The following is a 19836-nucleotide window of genomic DNA, read 5'->3' as shown; positions in this document are numbered from 1 at the left end:
AACTCAACTACACTCTTTACAATGCATCAGTGCAAGCCATATACTTAAAACTATGCTACACAGAGCACTTGGTCCTCCCGACATCGACATGGAAGTGTGAAAGAGTGCAGGTATGTCCACAAAAAAATAAAGAAAAAAAATGGTAGCAGTCACAAGTATTTGCCTTCATCACCACATCAGTGCAAACCCCCTCTGCCACTGGAAAGCATCAAGGTAGAACAGGGTCAACGGGAGAGGAGAAACTATTGCACACAGACTAAAGTCAACAACTCCATTGCAATGGCACAATGCAGATGGCACACTGAAGAATAAAGTTGTTTTTTGTCCCCCCCCCCCCCCCCCCCCACAGCAGAGAACACGATAAAAAAATTGCAAAAACACACCCAGATTCTTTATTGCAACACACTTCCTCTTCTCTCTCTCTCGTTCTCTCTCTCGCTTTTTTTTTTATATCCACATATTAAAAATGTCTTGAGTCTGTAGGTTGTAAGGAACGTTTGCAGAGTGCATTTTGGCAGTAAGTGGAATCTTGTACAAATTGGGCACAGCCAGGAGAATTGATGGGTCAAACCACACAGCCAAGATTTCTTTTGGACGCCATCAGAGTCTTGTCCTCTTCCTGTTCCACCCTGCCCATTTCCTGTGGCCACTCCTTCTCCCCCCGTCAGGTGATCACATTCCCGAGGCGCCCAGCCCCAGGCTCGCAGTGTGGCTCATGCATGGCAGTGTCTGAATGGTCTTGGGGAAGTCGTGGGTGAGTAGTCGTCCATTTTCTCCTCCGCTCCCATTACCGCTCATCCTGGTCAGGGTGGAGCAGCGCATGGCGTCGTTAATGGATTGCTGTTGGACAAAGACACGTTACAATCAGACTGCAAATTAAAAATGATTTGGTATGTTTTGGACTATCCGATAAGAATTGACGCAATCGCTACTATAATCGTCACGGTTATCAGTACTGTGTATCAGTGAATTTCTGCCTCTCTGAATGTGCTGCGGACCGATGCCCAAGTAACTATGAATATTCCCAGCAGTCGAGTGGCCTCTGCAATTCTTCAATGTAAAAGGTTTCCAGACCTTGCTGAGGTGACAGACCATCTGATGTTCCAGAAGGACAATCATAACCTTTATGAGGGCACGTGATGACCAATGCTTGCTTTCAGTGTTGTGCTCATTCCGCTTTTCAAAAGACAACACCAAAACTCAAGAGGTGATGGATGTCAAAAGACAAATCACGTTGTTGATCGCTCACTGAATTCAGCGAATATCGTATTTATCAGGCGGGAAGTAGATCGGAACCGCTCCATATTTTGAGACTCGTGAAGTCCAATAAGAAGATACTCCGTTAAAGCAATGATGGAACACAGGCCTACGTTTTGGAATATACATATAAAGGATGTTCACCACAATGGGCTCTGCTTTGCGAGACAGTCAGCGAAAAGAGCAGAAAGAGCAGGCGACAGATTCATTTCAGAGTGATTTCAGATGTAGATTAATATGTCACTGTAATTCAAATTGCCTCTATACCCGTCGTCCAACATGAGCTTTTGTCTATGCTATGTGTGTACGGGGCCGTGTGTATGTGTCCGTATGAACACACAAGTCCCTTCACTCACAGATGCACCAACAATCTTCTGTCAAGAGATAAACATCATAGAGCTGTTTCTCCTGTATCGTTTTTACGATGCAAAGGTGTATACTACATGTGGTGGATATCTTTATGAGATACACAGGAGGGGAAATGGAATTCAGGATTATGCGGAATGCACAATCACAACAAAACTTTGTGGAGGGCTGCGGCACAGGCCTTAACGAAACCATAACAGTAAGGTGCAGAGACAGAGAAAGGTGCACATCATTTTTGTCATGTTGCCAGATGTGTGCATTTATGACTATAAATCCCCCTTAAGAACGCATATGGTATTATCTTAAAATCAAACTTTAGTCATACGCAGTGAGTAGTATCAAGATTTCATTGAGTTGCTGATCATGTCAGAATTGTTTTGCCTTGATGGAGGTCTACATTCTCGCTGAAAAAGAAACATATTGGATCCAGTTACTGAGATGGATTTCATGAGATTGTGTGGCTATGTGTTTATCGTAATGGGTGAAGTTTGTATTTTATTTAAGGATTCAACTTTCTGATTTTCCGATAAGGCATTTCGATTCTGCGAAGGCTCATCCTATGGGTTGATTGAGTAGTGAATGCGTTCATCATGATCTTCATATGAGCCCAGTTTAAGGCTCATTGATTTTGTCCATAAATATAAATTTGCCTCAGAGATAAATCATCTTTTACTTGGAAGTACTTGATGTTTGGCACGAACAGTTAAACAGGTATGAGGGCAATCTTGAATTAAGAGATTTGGGACATTTGCAGGCCATCAGTAACACGAAAACTTGACGAAGGAGCGACAGAAAGAAAGAGAGGTACAGGAGAGCGTTTGAGCTACGGTGGAAGGCCCGAATGCGGCCACGGTTAGATGGGCGGGGGATGAGGAGGCAGATGTCGTCATCATCATCATCATCATCATCATCATTATCATCATCATCATTATGGCTTAATCACAGCATTTCCTACCCCGTTGCTGTGCTCTGCCCTTATATCTTAACAGTGTTGTTGGCGTACAGGCCGTAGCTCTGCAGCTCTGTGTAGGGGGCGCTAGCACCACTGTCTAAGGCTGAGCAGTGAAAGGCCTGAGCAGCTGAGGCAGCAGCGGCTCGTGCGGTTGACACCTTCATTCGACGTGACTCGGTCCTGGATTTGTAGCAGAACTCCACCAGTGCTACAAGCATGGCCAGGCCCAGGCCGCCAATAAGGATGTAGAAGACTCCGGCCACGTTGCTGAGGCTCAGAGCACTCGTCTTGTCCTGGAGGAAGTGACAGGACGACCAGAGCCATATCGGTGAGCAGAGATTTTGGAGTGCAGTAACAGACAACGTTGACATTTACATACTCGTGATTGACTGAAAACGGTCCAATTCACACATATACGCATATAGAATTACGTGGGAGAATGCTTTCATACCGTCCTGCGCATTCATATATACATTGAAAAGAGTATAACTGATGTCATTCGTTCATTTATTTTCAATTCAAATTGTTTACAAATATTTGTTTATTTTCTTTCAAGTGACTTCATATTTCAATTTATTTTTATGGTTAAACCTATTTTTATTTATTTATTTTACTTTGATATAATGCAAGTCACCAAATGTAATCATTTCATTTGGACCAATCTATTTTTTTTAAAACTTTAATTGTGTGCATGCACAGTATTTAAAGCTTGTGGCAAAAATGGACCCGAGCAGTGACGGGCATTCATAATATTGATAAGAAAATTTAAAAAAACTGCAATTTCATAACCTTGTGGTTATTTTAATCATTTTTCCTTTTAACCCTATAGCTGTGCCTGACTAGCAGCCCTCCATGGAGGCGACGTCGTTCAGTCATGGTGAAAGCAGGTAGCTACACTACCTGAACGGGATGAAACCGAAAAGTGTCCATAAAATGTCAAATAGCGGGGAAAGTATCTTCAGTATGACTGTCTGCAGTGTGTGAACTTCTAAATTTGCTGCTGTGTTCCATGTGGTATGTATGCTCAACAAAGGTTAGCATGCTAAATTTAACGAGCTGCCTTATCTTCTTTCTTGCACTATAAGGTCTTGAAGTAGTTTTAGAAAGCTAACTTGTTTCTGTACTTTGTTTTGAATGTCCTTGCCTATTATTCCAAATGCATTTCACACATTAAAAAAAATAAAGCATGATGACAATTTTAAATCTTGGAGACAAATTGAAAAATATATACAGGTACGTTGTTCAAATGTACAAATTTGACTCAACCGAAAGGATTCTTAAAGTTATGTAATTAATCAAATTTAATTATTTTAAATTAGGACAACCAAAAATAACGGGTTTGCATTGCCTTAATAAAACTTAACCTAACCAAACTTTCTGGTTACATCAATTCAATACAGTACCGGTATTTCCAAACTGATTGAAGCCTAAATATTGACAGTGATAGGTGACTTGAATATTTTTACGTTCATCCAGTCAGCCACAACATTAGGGTTGACCACTGGAAAATGCAACACACATACACACACACACACACACACACACACACACACACACACACACACACACACACACACACACACACACACACACACACACACACACACACACACACACACACACACGTAACACACACACACACACACACGTAACACACACACACACACACACGTGCAAAATGCAAAAAAACAACTATTACAATAAAAACATATTGAAGGCCTGTCTCAGAAAGAACAGCTGTACAATTTAACCGGATAACATCAATAATTAATCTCAACAGATAAAGTAGTTTCAGTTCTATTGCTTTCAGAATGAAAAGCGCAGACCCAATCAATGACAGTGACTGCTCTCAGAACCGCAGGGGCATCTGTACAAGACACGAGTAATAATGCAGCTTGTAATCACACTTAAGCATTCATGTCTACACCCAAGATACAGTATTGACTGCAGATTTGAACTTCATGAAGGCTTCTATTATCTGAGACACAACCATTGTGCTGTGCAACATCAGATGCCCTCACATCTCGCCACATTGGTCAGATGCGAATTACCCGTTTTGTGAGATGAGTTATCCAGAGATACCAAATGCAAATCAGGTTATGGTTCACTGGTTTCATGACACAGGCCACGCATTACATGATGTACGCTTTGGAATATATTTTTTGTAAATGACTCAATAATGCATTTCCGATGTCAATTGAATCAATGCAAAAAAGGGATCGATAACTTTAGTTTTAGAATTGTTAATTAAGTCATTTAGTCATTTTTACTCATCTAAAGCGCTTCGACAGATGTGTGTTTAATATAGATACATCGACAAAATATTCATAATTGTTTTGATCTAATTCAGATTTATATGGGAGGGTGGGTGTCAACTAAAGTGTTCTGAAGGCATGACTGGCCGCAGGTTTATCAGGCTAAACTGTAACAACATGATGATTTTTCAGAGTCGAATTCTTTCTGTCAAATAACATTTCTGCTCATTAAACAATATTCATGGGGATTTGCAACCTTCCAAAGGGTTGTCCCTGCGGGCAAATATTCAGAACCGTCTTAAAAACATTATTTTCGATCTGTGTTTCGAGAATGATGTGTATTCCTCAACACCGTTCTAGTTGCCAGGTTGTTTCCTTGGGATAAACATTTGTTTCCCAGCAACAAAAAGAATTGCGTAATAAGAAGTGCTGTACTGAAATGCAAGATAGGAGGCAAATAATTCCTGAGGCATTTCCAGGGGAAATTCAATCAAATTTTTGAGAGAACAGGCCTCTGGCGGAGAGTGAAACCAGAGTGCCAACACATGCAAGCACAGTGGCATATTTGATAAAACTCAGGTTTGAACACCATTTTGTTCAAAAATTCACGAAATGAATCTGATGATGTTTTCGGCTTTTGAGTGATTGTAGAAACTCAAGCTCATACAATTACTTGTATATCATTGGAGGACAGTAACCTTGACAGAAAACTAAAACACTATTTCAAAATCATACAAACATATTTTCAACAATCTTTTAAAACATAAACAGACACGAGATTGCCCACAGAGTATGTGCCCGGATATAAGGCAAAAGTAAAAAAAAAAAAGTAAAAAGAACCAAAGTAACATGTCCTCTAAATGAACCCTGAATAACAAATACTTAAAATGTGTCATGTTTCGTAGTTGAGCAACAACCAATTTGTGATCTACTTTTTGCTGTGCAGCAATTTAAAGACTACCGGTATAACAGGGTTTGTTCCATAGTATAATTTTTATTTATATTGTGCAGGTAAAAGGATATTGTCATAAGATTTAGCCTAACTGGAAACAACTTAAGGATGTTCCTACTTTGTAAACAAACAAATAAATAATCAAGCAAACTGAAAAAAAAAATAAAAATAACGTAATAGATAGATGAATTATCCATTATCCAGACAGAGGGATAGAATTATTCCCCTGACCCCATTTGACTTTTGTAAATGTCACTTTAGATATTGTCATGGAAAGTTTATTTACTGTTGATAAATAATAATAATAAAAAAGAACAACTTCAAAATGTACAGTATTTTCCGCACTATAAAGCGCTTCGGAATATAAGGCGCACCTTCAATGAATGCCCTATTTTAAAACAGTTTTCATATGTAGGGGGCACCACATTATAAGGTGCATACAATAGAAGACACAATAGCTACATTAGGGGGAATACAATACAATAGAATAGAATACAGCTTTATTCATACAGAGCCTTCACAACTGCTGCAGCTGGAACAAAGCACGACATTTAAAATACTATGTCCAAGAAATCTGAATATTGATCTAGGTGCATCGGATTATAATGCGCCCTGTCGGCTTTTGAGGAAAGTGAATGTCTTTTAGGTGCGCCTTGTAGTGAGGAAAATACGGTCGTTGTTTTTGTCTTATATACGGGCCAGTACTGTCGTAGCTGCTGCAACAGTGCTCAATGTATCAGAGGCCTCTTGGCCTGGTTTTGGGACAGATCTAGGATCAGGGCAGGGTTGTGCTGGGAGGTGCTGTGAGAAGACAGAATCAGGATGGAGACTAACCTTTCTTCCGGAGTCCTTGTTGCCACACTCCCCTTTATCGTACCACCATTTGTTTTTCAGTTTGTCTAAGACGGCTTGCTCATTGAGTTTCAACACCGCTAGGTTTACTGGGATTCTTCCAACCACAAAGAAATAACATAAATAACATATTATACCATGTTATATTATGTTATTGATGCAGAAACATTGCAAAATACATTCACACATTAATACTTGAGCTGGGCTATTGTTAAAGAAGAGGAGAAAGTATCACGTCACACACATGCGCAGCCACACACACCCACACCCACATAAATACAGATGGCATCAACAACCTTAGGACATTTTGGAATCAAAGTGATATGCATTAATACTCCATCTAGCTCGTTCAGCACGCTCCCTAAGGCAGTAGATGTGTATTACTATATCACTTTTGGGTAACCGGCGCACTGCACACCCTCCCTTGTGCATCACTGATGCTCGAGTTGCAGTTTAACCAAAGTGGAATGTAGTCAAAACAAATGTTGTACTAAACTAGCAGATGCAGTAGAATGTCGTTTCATCTGGGTTTTTTTTTTTTGGGGGGGGGGGTTGTTTTTAATGGAGGACTGGTATCGCAGTGAGGGCCTGCCGGTTACCCCCCTCCCCATACACCCACCACGCACCCACTGGTGGTGGTAGGTTACCCGCAGGGTTTATCAAACTGGCTCTGACCTTGGAGTCCCCGCCCCCGCTGCCGCACTCTCCCTTGTCGTACCACCACTTGTTTTTCAATTTGTCCAAGAGGCCCTGCTCGTTCAGTTTTAACACTGCCAGGTTTACAGGGTTTCTTGAAAATAATATAAAACGATAGCCGTTAGGAGACACTCTATGCGACAGATATAACGAGGTAAGAATCATGGTGGTGGTGATTATGACAACACTGACTTAGTTGCTAATTGAAACTCCTGCATATAGCTACTGATATGAAGCAGGAGCCCTGGCCTTAAGATGCACATGTTTGGTACATGTATGTTAGTTGTACATCTGCCGTAGGCTGAAATGCTGGATGCCCATAAAACAATCGAGTCAGGTTTTACCAAGCAGCGGCCTCACAGGGAGACGCAGCAGACACTCTAAATGGAGATGCGTTGAATGCGGAAGTCTGTCTACCGATGGCAATTTCCTTTCAGTGACGACAGCTTATACGGATCGCTATGGGAATTGACATATCAATATTCACCCCAAAGCCGCCTCCTAGTCAATTAAATCTCACGGTTCATTTTTCGGCAAAGTCGATTGAAGTCGGAGGCCTCGGAAATATTTTTCCACTCTCTGGTTTTAGATGAGATTTTCCAACATCCTCATTCAAATCATCTCCTTTGTGGTTGCGCCCTCCCTACGGAGAAGTGCGTGCATTTCCTCGCGCTGACGGCTGCCGACAAAGACACTCCCCATGCTCAAATTAAAGAAAAGAAGAATCTGCAATCAGATTTGGATTGTGACGTGAATATTTGCCAAAATTTCCATCACATTACACATTAGTTAAATCAGTTCTCAATGCAGCTCGATTTTTTTTTTGGTATCATTCTTCCTTTCTATTTGGATGCAGGAATGTCAATTTGCAACCGTAAATTGTACTTTGTACAAACCAGCTGGAGGGAACACAGGTACAATATCCTCTGAGTTGGTAAAACCTTTGAATTCTTTCTCAGCCTTGCTCTCAGACAGAAAGAAAGAAGTCAAAGTGCATGGACATGGATGCTCAGCAAGCTAGTTAGTTTTGTCACACAGTTCAAGACTATCTGATGTTGTTTCCGGGAGGTGGGATGGGATTAAACAGGCAGGCAGGCGGTGTTGGTGGCAGGAGATCATACATGTGAAAAATGTATGCCAGGACATCAAAAGACGAATCCAAAATATATTATCGTCAGCAAAAGCAGACGGCGCCTTCTGTAAAAACAAGAGTTGTGTTGTCCGGGCAATAATTGTCAGCATATTTGCATAGTTTTCCAACAGGGATGAGCATTCGATTACATATTAATCAACAGAGATTATTCTTATTTATTATTTAAATTATTTTTTTCCAGGATGACATGAATGAGATCTCTCTTTCAATGTTTGGAATGCTTATTTTTTTTTTGTATTGTGTATTTAACGGCGGCCCCCTGAAGTAGCCATAGCTGAGGCCTGCAAGCATGGAGGTAAACTCCCTCAAGTTGACCAATGTTTTTTAAAATGTTTTTTTATTATTATTTTTTTTTAGACGCACACTAGTTGAAACCGAATCAACCACACATCTGTCGTTACAGCGAAATAGTCCACTGCATTTTGACTCAGTGGATTCGAGAGCCAATAAATCAGCAACAATTACAATGAATTGATGATGCCCATCCCTACTTTCTGAAATAAAAGTATGCATCTCATTATTTCCTTTTGATCTGGAAAAAACACAGACCTCATTTGTGTTCTCCAGATGAACAGAAAATAACACACACACTGCAACTTAGAGTACATTGATGACATTGAAAAGAACAATATTCTTGTCCATTGTCAAGAAAACATCAACAAAAAATGATATATGTTGTTAATGTGAGGGTACCAAGACTTGGTTAGTGGCACCTTGGAAGCAAAAGTATGAAACACCACATTGAGAGAGAGCTTCTGGAGGTCCTCAGCAGATATATATCTTTATATTTTTTTTAATACTTGTGAGATCAGGATGACTTTATGACTTTGAAAAAGATTTCAACACTTGACTACACGATTGAATCAAATTTGAGTCTAATTTAAAAGATGCCGTGATTGAAGCACTGGAAGCATTTCTTGTCAGTTTTATCTGACCTTTGGCTGCGACTCAAGGTGGAAGCCCAAATGAATCCTTTGCACTTTTGAATGAAATCTCACCATGAGGCTACTTTCATTAAAACGAACGAGCCTTATTAGTTCTGGATTAAAGGCTTCAGATGCCACTGGCTTCGGCTCTCCCTCTCTGCAGCAGCGGGAGCATGAATGGTGGTTGATGTAATGCAAAATGGCAGCTGCTGCACTTGGACATCGATGGCAGAAGAGTGTTCGGGACACATTATCATTAGTTTCATCAATTATCACACTGAATAGGACACATATTCAATTTGGTGGACTCAACACTCACTCGTGGGAGCCCTGACTTAAGTGGGCAGGTGACTGCGTGGGATGTGCTCCTCTTCACCGGCCTCCTGCTTTGAGGGCCTTCGCGGCTTGCGATGGACATATTTACAGGATGTTTATGTGTTTGTTTTCCTCTGTGGTTGCGTTACATGCCACTAGCTATATGTGATAGTGGTTGCATTGAGAGTACAATTCATGATCAAATCCAATCAGAAATGCTCAGATGGAAATGTTCAACTACACTTAAGCAGGCGCTCACAGGTTTGAGTGGAATAGTTGATCAAGACAACACCAAACTGTGAACATAACCAAAGGATGAACTCAACTTCACTGCTATGCAAAACAGTTCCACGTGAACTGCACAATCGTGTTATAATAATGTAGTTTAAAAAGTACAATTAAAAAAATATGTGATGGAAAAAATAAAAAGACAGCTCATGCACAAGCTTCTATAAAAGGTTCCCTGAGCTTTTATCCAGCTGTGCTGCAGTGGCTGGGTTTTACCTGAGAGGGGATCCCTTGGGAGTGGCAATGCCATAACCTTTCGAGTCCAGATTCCCTCCTACTTTCATCGTGTCACAAGGCTTCCGCTGCTCTATGTACTCATTCATGGTGGATTCCAGCAAGTAGGCATACTTTCCCTTGGATTTCCGAACTCTTATGACGCCTTCGTCTGTGGTCTTGACGAACACAGATGGGTCGGCAGCCTTCATGTAGGACCACATCTTCTCAAACACAGCGATTTTAGACCTCTGATGAAAAAAGTGTTAAATCAGGGGAAGGATACAAAGTCAGTAACAATAGTTCAGACTTGGCCTTTGCTGATTAGTATTCAACATCTTCTTGAAGACAGTTACAAACAGCATACAGTTGTAAAAAAATGCTGTTTATTTCCACATTTCTATCACTGAAAATACGATTACATTTTTACAGTTGCCAATTTTGGAGGAATATAATAAATGATCACAAACTATGGAGAGATAGGTGGCTCTTTCCAGTTTCTTTGCCGCCTAACCTCATGAAGCACACCGAGCAGCAAACAACTGCGAGCGTTTTTGAATCTCGCTTTCAGGGTTCGTTGAAGGTCGCAAATGTTTGCCAAAAGGTCACCAGACGGTCTGGCCTGGAAAACACGAAAAGTGTTGGCTAACGTCTGCCCAACATTTGCGAACTTTAACAAACCTTGACGAGAACGTTCGCTGCCTTCGGAAACACTCACAATTGTTCACGGTGCACGCAGCAGTCCAACTTTAAAGACCAGCTATTTCTTCAAAGGGGGATTAAACCCAAATACCTTTTAAAGTGAATATACATTGTCAGCGCTAGTAAAAAAAAAAGGAAATCTGATTAAAATTGCGTTTTCGCGATAAGAATTACGCAGAATTATTAAACAACATAAGGGGGACGCTATGGTTGGCGAAATCATTATTCGCTGTAGACGGGAAGTGACGAAGTGCCAATTGAGAGTTAGCAAAACTGCAATAAAAAACTTGTCATCTCAAGATCGAAAGTCTCTCCACCCTTGAAAACTACTCACACTACTAATGTGGTGTTTTCTGCACACTCCATCTAGTTGATACTGTTGACCAGGCGTAAGGTTCCTTCCAAATTGCAAAGCTCTGACTCACAATTGTGAGTTGCACAGGGTTGAATGGCCTGCTTTGGTGACCCACAGGCTCATTTACTTGCACATCTTTATATATAAGGCAATTTTGTGGCTGCTTCTGCCGATATTTGTACTTTTATCAGGCAGAAAAGTACACAGCCCTATTGCATTCTCAGAAACTCTTTTGCTCTCTGTCAGAAATTGGGAGGAAGGCCTTTGGGTACTCTAAACCTACAATCTGGAATCTTCTCCAGAAAGAAACTCGTGTTCTTAAATGTTGGTAAATCTAAATTCAAAGACATGGAACCTTCCATAGACTGCTGCTGCCTGTCTTGGTCGGGTCTCTATTGAAAAAGAGGTTCTTAAACTCAATGGGACCAACCTGGTTGAATCAAGGTTAAATAAAAATAATATTAAAATAAAATAAATAAATAAATGAGATGCACTCTCACCCTGAAAAATTCTTTTGTTGAGCCAGCATCCAGTGTTCCATAGGCAATCTCTGTTTGCTTGGCCAAGTCTTCAGCACTCTCTATTGGAGACACCATCCTCTCCACTGTCAGAAATGCGGCCAAGTTGGCCGTATAGGATGAGATAATGATGAGGGTGAAGAACCACCAGACACCTCCAACAATGCGGCCAGACAGAGAGCTAAAATCAGAGGGATGACATCATTGGGGTGGTCAAAGAGGCGGCTTGTTTTCATCGTGAAGATTTTGACGGATGTTGAAGCCATTGTGATGACATACAGTATATTGCGTCACACTGCTGCAATGCATCATCATTTTACCAGCGTTGGACAGCTTAGCCACATGTGTAAAAAAATAGATACTATATCTTCCCATGGCCCACTCATCTCGCTGCCTCCTACACTGAAGCAAATTTAATTTTTCTCCAGAATTAACACATTTGAGTTGGACTTCAAAATGTGACGACAAGACAACAAAGAGCAATAGTTCAGTTATTAGGTGTTGACATCTGGATCCGATGCAAAACTTAGGAAATAACATTAGTTGTAACAAATCACCAAATTTACCAGTGACAAAATAATATTGGACACCGACTTGAAATAGTTCAAAACCAATAAAAGTTAATATTTCATTGAAAGTCCAAACTTCTGCATTATGTTTTGTGATGGCACAACAAATATACTTTCTGAAAAAAAAAAACACGCTCTCTCAGTTTTAAGTCTGAAGACTGATTTTGTAAAACACCTTTGTGGTTTTACACCAGTGTGTTTTGGATCATGATCTTGCTGGATGATGAAAAATCTCCCGGTTAGTTTGCTTGTATTTTTTATTTTTTTTATATCGCCAGACAAAATGTTTCTCGACAAAACCGATCCCAATTTTGCTGCTACCATCATCTTGTTCACCAATGAAGATAAATTAGCCCGTTTTAGACAAAGCCATGCAAGCCTCAGCCACGACAAGACTTCCACAGTTTGTGTCCTCACATGGCCTTTTTGACAATTGCTAGCCTGGCCTTTCTATTGTTCTTGACAGCGTGTGGTCTGCGTCTTCTAGTGTCGGTGTTTTTGTGAACAACCATCACTCCTGTCCGTCGGTGGTTGTTACTGATATTATGAATAGTTGGTCGTTCTTTTCTCTTGTCGACCCATTTGCCGTCTGTTACTTAATACACCAGGAATTTTTCACTTCTTCAAGGCATTTCAAACGGTTGCTCACAAACCAATGCTTTTGCAATGTCCCTTACTTATTTTGCAACCTCTCTCAGCCTTACAGTTGCTTGTTTTTCATCCATACACAGCACATTGCTTTTCAAGTTGCTCACACCTCGACCTAGTTTAATGTAGTCTTCACAGGCAAAATACAAATCTGGAACTGAGATTCCATGACTTGAACAGAACCCGCTGAGTCAAATCCCTCCATTTCGTTGTGGTACATTTGTACTCTATTAGCAGACATTTTGAACAGCAATGCTTGAAATTGTGTTATGTTCCAGTTTGGGCCCAGTCAAATGCCACGGCACAGAGAAGCAGAGCTGGTGCAACTAAAATGACACAAATCTGAAAGACAAGACCAACTCACGATTGGCACCTTTGTGTCAGCCTAAACTGAGTATGAACGTCTCTAAAGTGGAAATTACGTAAGAAAAAAATGAGAGGCTAAAATGTAATCATTTGAGATGTTTTTTATTTTTGATGAGGACTAGATGATGAAAGAGCAGCCAGGGGAGACGTAATGTGAAGCTTTAAAAAAATTGCAGTGTTGGACAACACGGAGCCTTCTGCCCAGTGTGTGTCTGATTATATGGGGGATGTCTATCTTCGCTTTCGAGACTTCAACAATGAAAAAAACGGAACATTTGTATCGAATGTCACTTGATTAAAAAAAAAAAAAACTCTACACCCCTGCTGCCAATGTGCATGTGTCAAACATGGAAAAAAAATATTTTTTCCATCATTTTTACACACACAATGGCTGAATTGTAGATTTATCTGTGCGACTAGAAATAGTTAAAATCAAATCCAGATTTTTAATCTCTCACAATAAATATTCATAAACCTGGGGGAAAATGACTAACTCCAAAGTAAACTGGGAAAACGTCGAATAATAACAACGTGCCGACCACAAAAATTGGTCAACAAAAAAAAAAAAAGAAGCCACAAAACTATCAATTAATTATCCATTCATACACACTTAATCTGATCCGCTTTTCTGCATGAGTGTCGCCGGCGTGCTAGAGCATATTCGATCCTACAACAAGAATTTCATTAGATTGTGCTATGTTGTTGCCGGTGAAGAAAAAAAAATAAGGCACAGAAAATGATGAATGCTTTGGGGGTATGTGAAAAGAAGTTGGGGAAGAGAGAGACCCAAAAAGCAAGGTGGCTTGCTTGAGAGACAAACAGAGAGACAGGCTGAGGGAGAAATCATAGAGATTAAAAGTAAACTCCTGCTGCTGCTGCTGGGCTCAGGAGAGGCAAGTAAACAGCTGTCTAATCCTTCTCCTTCAATTGCCCTCTTTCTATCTAGTTCGGTCTTATGCTCTTCCCTCCATCCACCCACAATTTCCGCTGCGCCCGCCTCTCCCTGTCTGCTCATGTGCTGGGGTTGCGGGGGTTTGGGGGGGAGGCGGGCTGACAGGGCTTTGTTGTGGTCCACACCTTGGCGCAGGCACTGAGGCATTCAAGTGTGCACACACTCAGTCCCACTTGGAGTGTGCTTGCAAGAACCTCACTGCGAGAGAACAACCAGGTCACCATTTCCATCGTGTGTGTGTGTGTGTGTGACAGGAGTCCTCCATGCTCAAAGAGGCGACCACCTGGCACACCCAGACCTGTTTGTTCCTTTTTGTTTCCTCCCCGAGCCCATTCCGCGGAGCCTCTCCTGCTCTCATCAAACATTAGTGCAGCAGCAGCCTACCTTAGAGCTTTGGTAAAACTAAGCTGTCTCATGACTGTAAGGGAACACCTCCAAGTAGCACTGTAATTTCTTAGCCTTGTAACAGCTATGATTAATCAATTATTCATTCTGCTTCCTTTTTTCTTTTCTTTTTTTTCTTTTTTAATTCCATTTAATGACGGAATGAAATGGTAATGGAGGAACAGTTGGAGGACTGTTTACGCGAACACAGTTGTGGATGATAAAGGCTAGAATGATTAATTGATAAGTCATTTGGAAGGTATTCTATTTTTTTCAAGGGTAGTGAATTAGGAATGTTAATAGGAGATTAAACAAATAAACAAAAAAAAGCTTGCTGCATGCGCGATACGATGGGAGCATCCGGGGCTCAAACTGCCAATAATCCTTGTGTTGTAATAATGCCGTCACTCTCAAGAGGCACCGTGGGGTCACTACAAAGGCGCTGTGACTGTACCGAAGGGGAAGACCGATTATCACCGACATATACACTATGTTGCTTGATCCTTTCAATCTCACTGAATACTGCAAAAGCCATGGCACGTATATAATTATGCAAACCAAGGGGAGCCTGTGATAAAACTGTAATTTCTATTTTTCACACCAAGGAGTTTCCTCCTACGTACAAAATCTAGGGAAATATCAACTGGTCTGCTGCAATTTTTTTTTTTTAATTTTCCCATATAAATGTCATTTAATCTCTCAAGATTGAATGCCTTTGTGGTCCTTGAGACTTGAATTTTAAAAGCATGGTGGCCTACTTTATGGCTAGGTACCTATACCCCGTGGCATTATAGCAAAATGTGTTTGCGAGTACATTTGAACTTGAATTTGCCGGTCCAAATCATTTTTTACTCCGCATTGGCAGCCCCACGCTTCCGTAGTCCAGCACACGTACTGCATGCTCAGAGGGTGTGTCAGAAAGGTTCCACGACTGGTGTCAACAAAAGATCCATTTTCAAACCCAATACGAATAACCAATTTTCACTTCAGTGTGGGCCAGACGTTTTTCTTCATTTAGGAGGTGAGAAAAGGCAAGAGTTGCGGCAGGACAACTAGTGGCTGCTTCACCATGGTCCTTCGCCTGCTCACAGTGCCTGAGCATCGGACATTCCCTCAAAGAGACAGACATCGCCATGCTGGACCGACCTCTCAACCTACCTGGCTTGGTTTCATGTGTTTCGTTTTCTTTCCCAGGTTGAAGGAGCTCATCAAGGGGACCCATTTTAAGGATAAAGACACCAATATAGCCCTGATGACGGAGCTACGGAAGATTCCAGAAAGCTAAATCCTTCCGGGAGTCCATGAAGGCATGTCAGAAAAGGCTTGGAAAATATGTTTCCCTTCAGGGGAATATACTTTGAACGGAGAGTAAATGGAGGATTAATCGATTATTGGTGACTGACGTTTGCGTTTGGATTTTGTGACCTGGGCCTTTGAACATTTCAGATGTGTGTGCTGGGTGTTTGCTTTCAGCTGCATTAAGAAGAGAAATAGCAATTTCTCGGACCAGCCGCCTCCATCAGATATGGTAATAAGCGGTGACTAATAACTTTCGGAAGTGTACAGAAATAAGACACATTACAAATAGATTAGGAAGTACAGAGTCTTAAATGAGAATGAAACAGTATCTAATCATAGTATGACTTGAAGGCAATTTTGTTCCTCTGCTTCGGTTCGAAAACCCATCAGGATCTGAAATGGCGCGGCATGGTGATTTGTGCAACGTCATGCTTTATGTGCTTAATGAACTGAAGTTCCATTTAATGAAGTTTTTCCCTCTTTTTGTTTCTCTGAGGAATGTCAGATTGTTTTATAACTGTAAGCTGTTGTAGCAGAGGAATGCTTGGAGACGGTGAGTGAAATAAGAAGTGCGTCATGGACAATAGTAAGAGTAGTGTATTTTATGTGGCTATTCGCATCTTTGGGATGATAACAATATCCCAACTAAAGCAGAGCTTTTATCTTGGAGACCTCACTAATCTGCAAACTTGAGCTGATAAGAGAGAAAAAAAATAATTTAATCAACGTCCCTTCCTCCTACCATCTAAAGGTCAATATTTGCATGCTACTGCATGACACACAGTATAAAAATATTGCTGCAAGCGTGCCGCAGCTGCAGCGAGTGACGGTAACTGCAATTTTTCTCTTCACTTGTGTGAATAAATCATGACAGAGATGCGCTGTGGCTTTGTGCTGTTCAACTTTTCTGATCATTTGGCTCATGCACATACTTTCCATGCTGACAAGCAGTGAGAATGGCAAAACTCGTGATGAAAAACATCACGGGAAAGAAAAAGAATACGATGAAGCAGTTTACCGTACTCATTATATCAAACAACGACAAAATGTTGCTGGACCATTGCAATTTCATACGCGGTGAGAAAAGCTCACAGTGCTCTTCGAAGAACATCTCCTTGCCGTTGCCATGGTAGCACACTCTGCACTCCAAACAGTACCGCTGAGCCGAGAGAGTCTTTAGTGATCTAATTTTTCTGCCTCGCTCTCTGCAAGTCCAATAAGAGCAAGCGTCCCCAATGTGCGACGGAATTGCCACTATGGTAGAAAAGTCTCATTAGGTCTCCTCTTAAATCAGTGGCTAACAGACGCGCGATTGACTGATAAGCCATTAACATGCCATCACACTTGATTGCGGCAAACCCCACTGTTGCCTTAAACAAGAGTGCGACTGTGTTTTAAATGCAGATGAGACATCGTATTCGTCTTTTCGCCCATGTACAAAGTGTGAAAACCGCACTGAGATCCTGTTGGAGTTTGTGCATCTCCTTTGTGTGCCGCACTGGTTTCTGGTTGCCGCGGGTGCGTGCATTTGTGATCACAAGTTGCCAGCGTGAGGTTTTTTTTCCCAGATAAATAAAACACAAGTGGTGCTGCGAACCAAAATGAACTCTCCGTATGAATAAATCATTGCTCCCCAATCGCTGTGACAGCAGCTCACAAATGCCATAATTGTGCCACTCAGTGAAATGTAACTCGATTCAAAATGTTGTTGCTAATTATAACAATACTTAAAAACAATAAGAGTTGTGCATAATGAGATGAGCAATTCTCTTGATTGAAAATACAATTTGTGCTTCTCCATTTACTGCTAGGAAGTAAGCATAACTCATACTGTTTTCTCATACAACTCCAATTTGGGTGGGGTAGTATCGTGAAATAAATCAGCAAAAAAAATCTGTACTTCACGCTTCAGAATATACACGAGTACATGCAGCTTAATAAGATAAAAGTGTATTTTAATAAATTCTAAATAAATTGCGATTCAAATATTTATTATCAGTGATTGAGAGCCGTCTCAAAGGCAACAAACAAAGCATGCATCAAATAGAAAATCAGCTCATAAGTCCACAATTCTGCACGCATTGCACCCAATTAAAATGGGCCAAATCTTCTCACCACTTCTTCAACTGTGAAGCCCTCTTCTGTTATTGACTCTTGTTTTGAGCTGTACCGTACCCCCACAGGTTTTGACAATTGTTTGCACATGCGATGGTGTGCAGCGGCATCTCCATCACTGGCAAAACAAGGATTGTCAGCATTCAAGGCGATCTCAATGCAGAGTGATAGCAAAGTGACATTCTGCAAAGAGTGGCAATTCAACAAGTCAGGACTCTGACTAAAACGGTACCTGTCTAAAACCAGGTCCAAACATGCCTGTAATGGAGCCGAATTTTAGCTCGATTTACCCCCTTCCGAATAAAGTAATTCAAAGGCCTTTGACTGACCTATTTGACGTCTCAAAAACAAGGATGCAGATTGATTATCTCAATCATAGAGATAAATAAACAATAGACGGAGTCTTGGCCATCTCTTCCATTCGTTTATATTGAGGTCACAATGTTCGGCTCCAATCATGGACCAATGCAGTTATAATATCAGGCATGTGGACAATTTTATAATCCAGTATTTCATGACATTATACCACCGGTAGAATGTTTGCCGCCAGGCACCTCCGAGGTCCAAAATTTGGACTTGATTGGCTTATTAATTCAGTTGAGCTGATCCAAGTGCATCCTTGAAGGCAAATTATTGTTCATTATTTGACCTCCAGGGCGGCCCGGTAGTCCAGTGGTTAGCACGTCGGCTTCACAGTGCAGAGGTACCGGGTTCGATTCCAGCTCCGGCCTCCCTGTGTGGAGTTTGCATGTTCTCCCCGGGCTTGCGTGGGTTTTCTCCGGGTGCTCCGGTTTCCTCCCGCATTCCAAAAACATGTGTGGCAGGCTGATTGAACACTCTAAATTGTCCCTAGGTGTGAGTGTGAGTGTGAATGGTTGTTCGTTTCTGTGTGCCCTGCGATTGGCTGGCAACCGATTCAGGGTGTCCCCCGCCTACTTCCCGAAGACAGTTGGGATAGGCTCCAGCACCCCCCGCGACCCTAGTGAGGATCAAGCGGCTCGGAAGATGAATGAATGAATGAATGAATATTTGACCTCCACCCCCCACCCCCCCAAAAAAACAGCTCAAGTTAAACATGCTGGGTTCAAATTACAGTTTAATACAAGACTATCAAATAGACGTAAGTGTTACCACCCGCTTCTTCCGGTGTTCGGTAGGTTCATAGAGGATACATCAAAATAAATCACAGATCACATACACCATCCTCACAGGTGGCCTGTGATATATCCTTTACCACCAGGCAAGACTGTGAGTGACAGAGCTCATTAGTTTCAATCTCGATCCATAAAAGTGGAGCAATGCAGACAATGTAAGAGGCGAAAGCTTAATGGGTTGGCAGGGAAGTGGTGTGCAGGCCTCACGCACATGCCCCCACACGCCAACATGCACATGGTTGAACTGGGCTCTGTGCTGAGACGTCTTTGCCTTCTGGGAGAATCCGGGAAATGTCATTGAGAACAGTTGGAAGGTGTTAGAATTAATCCACAACTGATTATCCAACGAATCTATGACAGTTTTAACGATGGAGCAATAGTTGGTAACTGAAAATTGTCCAAGCTCTCTGATTTCAGCCACTCGACCGTAATTATTCTTTGACTTCTGTACTTCTTCAGCAAAGTGTACTTAGTACCGTATCTTTTGTGTTTAATCGAAATGAGACCTTGGCAAACATCTGGTTTTACTTTACTGAACAGTGATGGACC

At 41.4% G+C, this 19836-nt stretch overlaps 1 protein-coding gene across 4 annotated transcripts in view; it reads right to left on the bottom strand.

Moving 5' to 3' along the window:
- Positions 1 to 338: 338 nt before the first annotated feature.
- gria1a (glutamate receptor, ionotropic, AMPA 1a) overlaps positions 339 to 19836 on the bottom strand; it is a 67337-nt gene continuing 47839 nt past the window's right edge. Inside the window, exons 12-16 of one of the 4 annotated variants that reach the window (XM_052057670.1) lie at positions 11783 to 11981; positions 10229 to 10476; positions 6617 to 6731; positions 2734 to 2868; positions 339 to 840 (exon numbers count right to left, since the gene is read on the bottom strand). In XM_052057670.1, the coding sequence (XP_051913630.1) occupies positions 673 to 840; positions 2734 to 2868; positions 6617 to 6731; positions 10229 to 10476; positions 11783 to 11981 (865 nt within the window). In that variant the 3' untranslated portion in view covers positions 339 to 672. Of the gene's footprint in view, positions 841 to 2578; positions 2869 to 6616; positions 6732 to 7309; positions 7425 to 10228; positions 10477 to 11782; positions 11982 to 19836 lie in introns of all 4 variants that reach the window. The other 3 variants (XM_052057660.1, XM_052057691.1, XM_052057680.1) reach the window with 3 other exon arrangements.

Source organism: Hippocampus zosterae, chromosome 1 (assembly GCF_025434085.1).
Source record: "Hippocampus zosterae strain Florida chromosome 1, ASM2543408v3, whole genome shotgun sequence".
Classification (NCBI taxonomy): Eukaryota; Metazoa; Chordata; class Actinopteri; order Syngnathiformes; family Syngnathidae; genus Hippocampus; species Hippocampus zosterae.
This window is presented reverse-complemented; position numbering and strand designations above follow the sequence as displayed.